This window comes from Pantherophis guttatus, chromosome 3 (assembly GCF_059756535.1).
Source record: "Pantherophis guttatus breed Tessera chromosome 3, ASM5975653v1, whole genome shotgun sequence".
NCBI classification, from domain to species: domain Eukaryota; kingdom Metazoa; phylum Chordata; class Lepidosauria; order Squamata; family Colubridae; genus Pantherophis; species Pantherophis guttatus.
The window spans coordinates 149,264,449-149,276,498 of NC_142065.1; the positions used below are offsets into that span (position 1 = coordinate 149,264,449).

General features: G+C 38.6%; 1 protein-coding gene across 2 annotated transcripts; it reads right to left on the reverse strand.

The window, feature by feature from the left end:
* Positions 1 to 339: 339 nt before the first annotated feature.
* On the reverse strand, positions 340 to 11,560 carry MYLIP (myosin regulatory light chain interacting protein). 2 transcript variants are annotated; one of them, XM_034429205.3, is made up of 7 exons: positions 11,297 to 11,560; positions 9,969 to 10,159; positions 6,220 to 6,405; positions 5,550 to 5,747; positions 4,899 to 5,063; positions 4,003 to 4,426; positions 340 to 1,568 (listed from the first exon to the last, which is right to left on the reverse strand). In XM_034429205.3, exons 1-7 carry the CDS (start codon positions 11,381 to 11,383, stop codon positions 1,479 to 1,481), a joined length of 1,341 nt encoding a protein of 446 aa, XP_034285096.2. In that variant the 5' UTR covers positions 11,384 to 11,560; the 3' UTR covers positions 340 to 1,478. The 2 variants fall into 2 exon arrangements, with proteins under 2 accessions (XP_034285096.2, XP_034285097.2); XM_034429206.3 differs by lacking the exon at positions 11,297 to 11,560 and adding an exon at positions 10,427 to 11,158.
* Positions 11,561 to 12,050: the final 490 nt, after the last annotated feature.

Consider the following 12,050-nt stretch of genomic DNA (forward strand, 5'->3'; position numbering starts at 1 on the left):
CATCTACAGCTTTAAGAGGGTGCTATGCTGATATAACTATGCCTTCTTTCCCAATGAAGTCATTATATTTCTATTCAGTCTCTGCAAACTGATCAACTACCTGAGTACTAACACCTTTCTCATCCTTGGGATGAGAATTATCCCATGGAATTATATGTGAAGGATCTGAACATTATGTAATAAAAAAAGCTTCTTATAACAGCCCTATAGGTAAGTTCACCACTGCAGCTAAAACAATTATGGATAAGAGAACATCATATCTATGGTCGCAAATGTTTTGTGATGAATTGAATAGTTAAGATTAATACACAAGTGAGATGTAGAGAAGATTGCCAAAGCTATTTTAAAAGTCCTTTATTAACCTGAATATATAAAAAAAGAGAAGTTTTCTATCATAGAGGAGCTCTTACTTCATGTGGAAACAAAACATTTTTACAAAGTGAAAAAATAAATATCTTTTTGGGAACAAGATTTATATGCTAATGTGCTATAAAAAAGTAGAGTTTTGATATTTGACAAAATGTCTGTGCAAAGAAACAAATGCATACACATATTACTGCTACATTAAGGCAATATGAAAAGTATATTTAGAAAGTCGCAGTAAAGTGACTTTTCTAGCTTTCATTTCAGCTAGTATTGCACATGATCATCTAGCTTTCAGTATTCTGTGGCATTCACTAGTTGACCAAAATCCAAAATGCTTAGGGAAAATAGGGTTTGTGGCAGATGGTTTTAAGAAATTTAACACAACTGCATTTTAAGGAGACACTAAGATTATAGTATTTGAGGAACATTTCTCCAAATATAAGGCATATGAACAGAAACAACAGCTGAGTTTTCTAAGGACAGAAAATCTTTAGAAAATCAAAATTACATTTTAAGTGTTTTATCCACATTTTCTTAGGTACCCACCAGGCTGCTGATTGACTCAAAAATTGATAATAAATTTTGCAAGTAATCTGATTGCAAGATCTGCTGAATAAACCCAGCTATTTGCTTAAAGCTTTGCAATCTTAATTTCTTAAGTGCACAAATTTAAAAATAAGTTTCTTACTTCAGTAAAACAAAAGCAGAAACGTAATTATACTACAATGGATGTACGTATTAAAAACTAGTCTTTCTAAAAGATAAATGGGAATGGTCATGCTAAAGTAATTTTTAAAACAATTTTAATAAAATGCATAAAACTGAGTTACTGCTGGATACTGCAGACTAAATTTTCATCTTTACTCTCAGAATATTGTTAATTTATTAATAATGCTGTTTCAAATAACACAAGTTTGTCTACAAGTCATTCACAGTATATCCTCTAAAATTTATTCTAATAAGAGCTTGTTCATATTCTCCCTTTCCAACTTTTGTCGTGGTCCTTCCAGTAATTGTTGGCAGATGCAGAAGTGATAGTTCTTTTTTATCGGTGGAATTGGAACTTTAGGGCAGTACTTTGGAAGTATGGATTAGTTAAAGTAACACAGAGGTCATATTAGAGTCAAATTAAGCAAGCTTGTGTGGGTAGGCAAATATACATGCTGCACGTGTTCTATTTCAGATCTGCAGACTGGACACACCTAGAAGGAAAATACAAGAATGTTACCAACTGAATGTCCAGAGTAAGTTTCATTAATTATCATAAACAGAAAATGCTAATACACAATTGACACTACTGAAGTCTTTTCCATTAATGGATTTTATTTGCGTAGACACACACACACGCCACCCTATTACACAGCAAATGCTTTCTTTCAATGACTCCTTTCCAAAATCTAAAAATAGGAGTACAGAAATAATTAAAACTGTCTGGGAACACATCTATGGGACGCCAATGTCTGAACTAAATCTGGATTGCAAACATCCAGACTGCCACTAAATGGCAACATAAAGTTAAGATTTGTTTGTATCCCTTCTGTCATCTAGTGACAGTCTGGATTTTTGCAGTAAAGAAATGGTAGCCCCAATGCCACTATCTTCTGCTACTTTTTCTAGCTTTCTCTTCCTTCTTTCCCCCAGTGGGAGAGGAATTCTTCATAGTGCAGCGGTCCCACCCTTACCAGCTTGGAGGCCCAACCTGACACTATGTATGGGGGGAGGGGGGAGGGCAGGAGCATGCACATGGGCACACAGCTCTATTTGTGCGAGTGGCATGCACGCGCCCTCCATTCACACAAATGGAGCTTGACATGCAAGCAGAGGGCACTTATGCTTGTGCGCAAAGCTCCTTTCGCATGAGTGCAGGGAGCTCACCTGTGCACTTGCCCATCACTCACCTGGCCCAATTTTGAACAGGCCTCGGCCTAGTAATGGGCCACAGCCTGAGAGTCGGGGACCCGTTGTAGTGATTGACCAGATAAAGCCATTAGGTCAACTGCTGCAATAGTTACGAAGCAGTAGATATCCCTCTTTCTCTTGCCCACCTGAAGTTGCTATAGCCTTGCAGGTACGCTTTCACTACTTGGCACCTCTGTCAAAATGTTGACATATCTAGAAAAAATATTCTGAGTGTTCATTTAATGATTCATATATTTCTGGAGCCCAATTAAACATTTCTGATTCCAGTGAATTGACTTCCAGAAACATATGGACACATGGAACATTTGGACTGACCTGTTCTGGTGGAATATGAGGACAGAGATTCTAGAACTGCAACATATGCCAACTTAGAACATTTTACATATTTACCCATATTTAGGTGCAGCTGTCTAGGAAACAATAAAATCCTAAGAAAATATTTCATCTGAATGCAACATTTACAGATTTCAATTAAAAGCTTCACACTTATTTATTTATTGAATTTATATAACCACCTATTCGCCCATGGAGACTCAAGGCAGCTTACAGAATAAAACATTTAAAACAATAAAACTAATAAAAAGAATCAAATAAATTAGATATAATATAATAAAATCACCCCCAACCCCAGCAACAGCAGATCACGAGCCATTTAATGGGCTCCATCCCATTCTGGGTTCCCCAGGCCCACTGGCAGAACCAAGTCTTCAGCGCCTTCCAGAAGAGTACTATAGTGGGAGCCATTCTAATCTCTGGGGGAATGATGTTCCAGAGAGAGGGAGCCACCATGGAGAAGGCCCTTCTTCTGGGTCCCACCAGGTGTATCTCCCTCGGAGATGGGACCTGCAGCATTCTCTGCCTCTCCACTCTGATGGGTCGAGTAGATGTGACCAGCAAGAGACGGTCCCCTCAGATAACTTGGTCCCAAGCCATGAAGGGCTTTAAAGGTGACAACCAGCACCTTGAATTGTACCCGGAAGCAAATCGGCAGCCAATGCAGCGCCCGCAGCAGGGGTGATACATGTGCACACCAGGGTCTGCACAAAACCATACGGGCCGCTACATTTTGCACCAACTGGAGTTTCTGAATGCTCTTCAAGGGCAGCTCCATGCAGAGCATGTTGCAATAGTCAAGATGGGAAGTGACTAGGGCATGAGTGACTGTGAGTAAGGATTGTTGGTCCAGGAAAGGGCCTAACTGGCGCACAACCTGCAGTTGCAACAAAGGCCCTCCTGGCCACGACCACCACCTGCTCTTTGAGCAAGAGTTGTGAGTCCAGGAGAACCCCCAGATTACGCAGTGTCTGTTTGGCCACCCCATCCAAGACCAAAGATGGTAATTCTCCCTGAGTCAACGAACCCCAAACCCAGAACCACTTTGTCTTGCTAGGGTTTAGTTTCAACCCGTTGCTCCCCATCCAGCCCCTAACAGCCCCCAGACACTGCGAGAGGGAGGACACAGCATCACTTAACTCACCACAGGCCTTTTTATATTTGTTGTATGTTAATCAACAGGGCCAGTAGTGCATTGATGAATAAAGCTTATCCCTCTCTTCCTTCCATAGTGTCTTGATGCATGGCTATAATTAGCCATGAACTGATGTTTAAATCCTGCATTCAAAGTTATTGTATGTTTGAGAGTTAAAGAATTTCCAGTATTTTTTAAACTTAAATCAAAATGTAATACTTTACTGTGGCAACTGACTTTATACCTACTTGTAGCTGTATGGCGCATGTCTCACAGCACACAGTGTGGCCACATGGACAAAATGTTGAATTTATTTCTTCTTCACAGCATGCCATACACAGCAGAGACTCCTTAAACTTCCGTAGTTTTTCCTGAAGAGCTTTCATTTGCTGACAGTTGAGACCCTCACAATTGTTGTTACAGTTCATACTGTTTTCTGACGATTTAAGAGGAGAACTGGGGGGGCTTTGGTCATTACTTGAAACTAGATCCACAATGCCAGCATTGTAAAGAGCTCGTCTTGCATGATCATAAGCTTCCTTAGATGTCCGCTTAATGTCAAATACATACTTTTTCCCAAGATTAATATTTTCTGTCAGGAACAAGGATGCCAAGTGGCCCTTTAGGTCTCGGCTATATTGCATCATGACAGCGCTAGTAACAGTATCACACCTAACAGGAAAAGAAGATATAAAAGATACATGAATCAAACAACCTTTTTTCCTTTATATCCCAAAACTAGTGAAATAAGAATCTGGCGAGGGGGAAAAGCCATGCGTAATATAAATACAATATAAATTTACATATTTCAATATTAGTGATTTAAAATGGATTTATTATCTACTTGTTTACAACATAATGGAACAGTCGTATGACAAACCACTTATATAATAGTATCAAGAACGCTGTAGTTGAACTTGTCCTACAACTCTGTGTATGTGTGTGTATATGTATTTATGTGTAGATATGTATATGTATATGTATATATAATATATATATATGTATATACATATATATAATATATATAATATATATATATATATATATATATATATTATATATATATATATATTATATATATATATATATATTATATGCATACACACACACACACAGAGAGCGAGCGAGAGAGAGAAATACAAACCTGTAAAATGCATGTGTTTCTGTTATTGCTCTGTATAGTCCACTAGCTGCTCTGGTGCTGATCATCTTGAAAAGATGAACGATGCTGTTTCCTGATTCTTTAGTGACAGTTAAATATACATTCTTCCCAGACTGTGTAGCCATCTGAACAACTGAATATGCAATCCTAAAGCAATGGGAAAAAAATACAAAGAATGACACCATAATATTAAGCCCTAAAATGCTGTTATCAAAACAAAAATAGACCAAGTAGACTGGCAATGTAAAATTAACGATGAAATGTAAAGATGAATTGATCATTTTTGGAAAGAAATGAAACTAGCTTTAAGAGCAATGAAAATCTTTCCCAAAATGTTGCCACTTCAAGAAATAAAATTTAACCATTCTATAATACTTCGGTAGCAGATCTGAAATATAAAACGAATTCCTGAATTTTCTGCAGTAAAGAATATCTATAGTTATTTGGAGTTAGAATCTTTCCCATCCCCAAAAGTACATCTAAATGAAACAATCCATTTCAACAATGCACAGTAAGAAATGTTCAATACCGTTATGCTAGAGACTCAGATAAAACAGCTGCATGCTTCAGAATCCTTTGGCTATTTTACAAGCTTTTGATAAAGTTTTTCAGGCAGGACTTTCTGGTAATCACCTGTTGATGGGAGTGAAGTCATCTGTACATCTGGAAATGCCTTCAGGGCCAACTCCAATAAAAAGTTTTTGCCCCTCGCTGTCTCTAACCGAATGCCATTCTACTCCATAGTTCTCTAGTGTTGACACAATCTGTAAAACTTGATATTCAGCTGAAACTTGGCTGAGACCGTCAAGATCCTTATGTTTTGCAATAATACTGTGGATAAAAATATGAAATAGGTTAATCACAATTTTGATTTTTATCTTATATATTGATTTGCTAGATTTTATTGTGAGAACTCTTAAAACAGATTTTACACAATCCATAAGTCTTAATTTTAATACAATCAATTTGAAGGTATAATTAACATTGAGGATGGAAAGTTATAATTTTACTGAATGTAATATTATCAGTTATATTGAGAATATTAAATTTACTAAATCAAAAGTATAACTTTTTATTTAAACCCTTATTAGGTCCAACAGAAAAATTAATCACTTTGATTATTCTAATCAGCTCCAAGGGACAGAGGACAGAAAGTAAGTTCTCTCACAGAAAGCAACTTTCATAAATTAAAACCCTTGCATCTACTGAACTCAGATGCACATTAAAGCAAAAATAAAAAATGAAACTTACAAGTAATTATTCTTATATACTCCTGCTGTATTGAAAGTTTAACAAAAGTTACCTGTCCAAAGTAGAAGAGGTCAGTTCTTTCATACAGAACTCTTCGTAGTGGTATTTGGCAGTATTCTGATTATATTCACCAAACTTCAACTGGGCAAGCAAAGCACTTAATTCGACAGCACGTTCAGAAGGACACTGTAGATTACCAGCCAGAAGGTCCTCCTCTATGTGCAGGAAAAACATATGCCTAAAACAGGAAATTTATTTTTGTAATGCAGAAATGAAACTTAGCAACATTTAAGACCTGCTCAAATACTACAAGAAATATTTCTGCTAATAACTGAAATATATTGTGAATAAAAATGGAACTACAAGAAATCCCAGAGTAAATTGATGGGAAACATTCTTTTAAAAAGTGCCAGTAAAATAACTGCATTTAAAATAAAATTGGAAGACTAAAACCCAGTAATATATTTAAATTTAGTTCCAGCCCAATAGGATTAGGAAAACATGAAATAAAAGAATGTAAAGCAGTTAGAAGAAAAAAAAAAGAGCTATTCCATCATTACAAAAAAAGTAGCTAATATTCAAGATTCCTATCAGAAATCTGAGATTTTAATCTCTTAAAAGATATTTGGTAAACATCAAACATAGCTTCCTAAAACTATTAGCCAAGAAACTGTTATATGGTATGCCATATTCTATACAAAAACTCAGGGAATATCTTAGAAAAGAATGTGACAGGATACAAACATATTCAACTAAATTCAGAAAAATTCCAATATCCCATAATGTGAACATCTTAGGCTGAGAAAATCATATTTTAGGAATATAACTCCAAATATACATCTAGTGACGTCTCAGAACAACTGATTTGCTCCTATTAAAACTGAGGGTTTTTGAGACCTGAATCTGGACTCATCACTTTTACCTTTTTGAATATGCCCAGTATTTAATGTGAAACTCCTGCTGTGTGCCTCCTGCTGATTGCCAATCTAATATAAAGAATATTTGTTCTTTATATTCCTTATAGCAACATCTTTTTAGAATAAACATTTAATTTTCTACCACTCTGAATATTTGGAAGTAGCTTCATTTTATGTCAGTTCAAATAAAGAATTGAATCAGATACAAAAACAGATAAGGCTGGTTTATAGTATGGTGCCACAGCATACCAGAGCAAAGGCAAAGGTTTTACAAGCTACACTGCTGATTAATCAGGGGAAAGGTTAACTCCGGATGTTCAACTCTGCTGCAAGCAGTTAAGGATATACAGCACTTATCTCAGAAAAAAAGCAATAGATTCTACAGCACTTACATAAACAAACACTTTATCTAGTGCAGTGGTTTGATGTTTGGACTACAAATTACAAATATTTCATTAGTGCAAATGTCTGATGAAACTATGATTTTAACTGCAGACATCCATTTGAACTAAGTAGCACATCTAATATAGCTCACTTCAAGACTGAGAAATTAAGTTCTTCACTAAATGGGAAATCAATTTGAGGTGACTTTTCTCAGAAATTTTTATCCGTTCTTTAATTTTTAGACATTAAACACCCCAAAAAAAGTTATAGCAAACTGCCATAAGTTCTTCAAGACAGTTGAACTACAAAAGCAGAACTTTTGCCAGAGGCAATCGCGGCAGACCAATCAGGGACTGAATTTCTTAAGCATCTCCTCTTTCTTCCAGGGAAGCAGCCGCTGATTTGACAACAGCCTAGCAGCTATTAACAAGGGTTACTTTCAGTCAATGACCTATAGTTACATTGTTGTTGCTTTTCTCAGCACCAGACTTTCTTCCTTTAAGCCAGAGACTTTACAATTGCAAAATGAGTCATGCCCAAAAGTGTTTGGGAGTCAGCTTTCACACTACAATGCCTTTTGAAACATGTATTTTTTAAACTTAATTTATTTGAGGGTTGTTGTTTTTTTTTTTACCAAAAATGGATACCCACATAAGAGAGGGAAAAGAAATAGCATATTTATATTTAGCATATTTTCTGTGTTAACAGTCTATTTCATTTGGTGCTGTCTCAAATCTATTTTCTTCAATCATTAGATAGGCTAAGGAAAAAATGCTAACAATTAGGGGAAAATATACAAATAGCATTCATAACCTGTTGAAGTAGGCAAAAAAACCCAGCTGATTTATTGACGTGACATAAATTTGGATCATTGTGGTGTAGATCACAGCATAGAAATCAGTAGATTTTAATTTCAACAGAATCTCAGGTTGGTATAAATCATGCTTTGCAGCTACTCCACAAAAATATATAGTACTGTGAAAGTCTTAGACCACCATTAGATTTGTTGCTGGAGCAATGGTATAATCACAATATGTATAATTATGTCTCAGTCTCATCAGAATACAACCAGAAAATATAGGAAATTTGTATGCTGTATTCAAAAAACAGGAAAAGGCAGAAAAAACAGCTTCTATAGGCTAAAGTAGCAATTATATACACTTGAGCAACAGTACACACATGACTTCTGAAAACCCAAATGGAATGGAACACTAAGTACTGTCATTACTACCACCTGTACATGTCCCTCTATTCCATGCCAAAATGACTGTTGTGCAAAAAGCTCTATTATACCAGGTTTGTGCAAGACATGCTTGGGCATTACACACAGTACAGACACATGTTGTATGTCTGTTGGAAGCTTGTTAATAAGACCAACTTTCAATCACATCATTCCAGCCAAAATGCCAAAGATCTCAGAATTTGACAGTTGTAAAATCATAATTTTGCGTCAGGAAAGCCACTCTCAAAGGAAACCAAGACCAGGAAATAATTATAGATGGCTATTAAACCTTTGCTAAAACAAAGTGGGATTTTTGCACAGTGCTGTAATTATATTTTAAACAATAATTTGGGTTGCACTGTACAAGTGATGCACTATTACAATGTTATAAGCAAAATATTCAGCAATTATTCTACCATATAAGGGTAGAACAACAGAAGGTCTGGGCTCTTCAGGGATATGGTAATGTAGCCAATCTGTCAGCAAAGTTATAATTTTGATTCTGCATAGAGAAGGGTCATTCTGCCTCAATGAACCCTCAAACTTGTAAGTAAAGGATTTATGTAAAGAATATTCTTCCATCATACATGCAGAAAACTTTCCAAAATTTTTGTAAAACTTTTACAAAAACTAGGAAAATAAAGAACATACTCTGGACGTTTAAGTTCAGACATGTTACAGTTCACAAACCACAAATAAAGTAATAGTCTTCCAAATTGTTAAAAGTCAATGACAATTTTTTGTGAGTACTTGTAAATCCAGTTTATAGTTAGATGTTTTTAAGAAAAAACATCTGTTTTCTCTTTGTAGCTTGAAACAGTCATTTGAGTATTACTGTAATATGACACAGATTAAAGGAGGAGTCCTGTAAACTGAAACACAGAGGAAGTTTCCTGTCTTGAACATTTTAAAATGACCTGCAATAACACTGCGAAGAGGTTACTGTCGGGCACTGGAGCCAATACTTTGAATTTCTTATTCTTCTAGAACTCCATAACTAAATGAACCATTGCCAAATCCATACAGGAACACTAATAATTACATAACACCAATATTTTCAATAAGGTTTTTCAATATTTTCAACTAGAGCATTGCCTTTAATGGTGGCCTCTTTCCAGTACAGTGTACACAATAAAAAGCATACCATAAAGCTAAGATCAACTGAAAAACTAAGACACCTTAAGTATTGCTGAAAGTTCAAAGTCATAGTTACTCTATGGAGCCGCAGACTACAAAATAATAAACAGAAACAATTTTCAGTGAAGGTTTATTTTTTACCTTGTCTGCTCCTGCAAGATCAGATGTGGCTCCACAAAGAACTTGACCCGTAGTTTCAATCTGTAAGGAGGCAAGCCATCCATCTGTTGGGATATTCTATTTCTCAAATTCAGCCACAAGTTCTCTCCCTTGCTTCCTGTAAACTGGAGTCCGAAGTAATCAACTTCTATAATCCCCAGTCGCCTGCAAACCTATGATTACAAGTTAAACATCATAAACACTACTGTAATGAGCACTAGCAAAAGATGCTATAAGGTACCCATTTACTTAACAAGGTTACCTAAACAGTTTCCCAATTACCAGCCAAGACAATATTTTCGGAAGAAGTAGTCAGCTAAGAGGGCTCTTATGGAAGCTTAGTGACCTTCCTACCTAAAGCTTTCAAGGGAGCAACAAAATTGCAAACATAAAACCCAAAAATATAACAGTCTCCCTAGAGGATAACTTAAAATATGAACCTTTAACCTCGTGGATAGCAATTGCAGCTGCTGGAGCTTCAAACCAGGAGTTTCAACTATACATGGACACGAATGGGTCAAAATTAGGAGCACTTTAATGCTTTTTCCCCCCCAAAAGGCAACTGGGCTTTACTTTTGAAAAGGTTTCGCTTCTCCTCCAAGAAGCTTCTTCGGTTCTAACTTTCGTTTTCCAAGGGAAAAACCCGAGAAAGTCCAGTTTGCCTTTTGGAAAAGGCACCTCTGGGACAACCATGACCCGGGATGATTGAGAATCTCCACAGGCATCTCTAATGTTTGCTTAACAGGCGCTCCTGCTTCCTTTCCCTGTCTCCCTCCGCATCCCCACAACAGGTCCACGAAGCCCGGCGGGATGTTCTCGAGCAGCGCCCAATTCAGGGGGCGCCACCGCCTCTGCAAATGCCACGTGGCCAGTGCGGTTAAAACGGGGCTAAGAGGGGATTTTCCCGGTCTGTGTGTGTGTGTATGTGGGGGGATGGGGATAACGAGCAAACCAGCAAGCCGGCATATCAACTGAGTGGCTCCCAAGCAACGCGTGGGAGATGAGGAGGCTCAGCCCGGTGTCACCGCCGGGGAGAAGCGGGGGGGAGACAGGCACGTCTCCTTCCTTCTGGCTTCACCCGCAGCGGCTGCATCGAGCGGCGAGGCGGCGGTTGAGGGTCCCGCCTCGCGCCGCGCCAGCGCGTGAGCCACAGGGCGCGCGGGAGGGGGAGCGCGTGGCATCGGGAAAGAGCGGGGTGGGGGGTGGGGGAGGAGGGAAAGGCCACGCGCCGGAGGAGCCCCTCCGCGAGCCCCGAACGGCCGCTCAGGTGTAAAGGGGAGGGGGTGGCGAAGGAAAGCGCGGCTTTTCACCTGGTTCAGGCAGTCTTCGCCATTGGCTTTGGCCTCCACCTCTACTTCCATCACCACCGCATCCGGCCTGGTCACATAGCACAGCATGGCTGCCTCTCGTCGCCAAGACGCACCCCAAAGAGTCCCTGTTTGCCGTCTCGGTCCCCGCTAACGTGCTCCCCGCAACCTTTAAAAAAGTCTTTTCGGTGCTCTGAGGTTCGCCGGTGAAAGCGCTCCTTTATCGTCTCGGTCTCCCTCCTCCCTCCTCAGTCCCCGCCCCCAAGCGAAGCCTAGCCAATGAATGCGCTGAAAAGCGGCGCTGCCGCGAGAGACCCTGAGCCTAGAAGGCGGTTTGTTTTCGCTAAAGAGATACAGTCTCGGCTATTGCGGCAGGTACTTCTGGTTCCCGATGGTGCTCTATGTGCGGGGCCAGAATAGGGGTGGGGGGGGGGATAGGAGCAAATGTCACATGGAAATATCTAAAGCAGGGGAAATTAAAAGTTATGCGGAAGAGTTCGTGGGCGGTCATATGCAGTGCACTTTTTCCCCCCCAAGCAATGAGGAAAAATAGAACGGTGGTCACAGAAGAAGAAATCTCAAATATATAGTCACCAGAAAATAAAGAGAAATAGGCTGGCATACAACTGGACAAAAAGCAGAAAGCATATGTTGAAATCACCCATCTGCAAAAGTAAGACATGAGGCTCAAATGGCTGAGATTCACTCTGTCAAAAAGCTCTACTGCAATGTTTAAGATTTAGAAGCTTTTCCATCT

What these genes read in the sequence shown, in the direction of transcription:
- MYLIP (XM_034429205.3), bottom strand. Translation starts at nt 11,383, where the DNA reads ATGCTGTGCTATGTGACCAGGCCGGATGCGGTGGTGATGGAAGTAGAG. An exon ending in GCGAAGACTGCCTGAACCAG is followed by an intron (nt 10,160 to 11,296) that starts GTGAAAAGCCGC and finishes TTGTAATCATAG; the next exon opens with GTTTGCAGGCGACTGGGGAT. An exon ending in CATGCGCCATACAGCTACAA is followed by an intron (nt 1,569 to 4,002) that starts GTAGGTATAAAG and finishes TTTTCCTTCTAG; the next exon opens with GTGTGTCCAGTCTGCAGATC.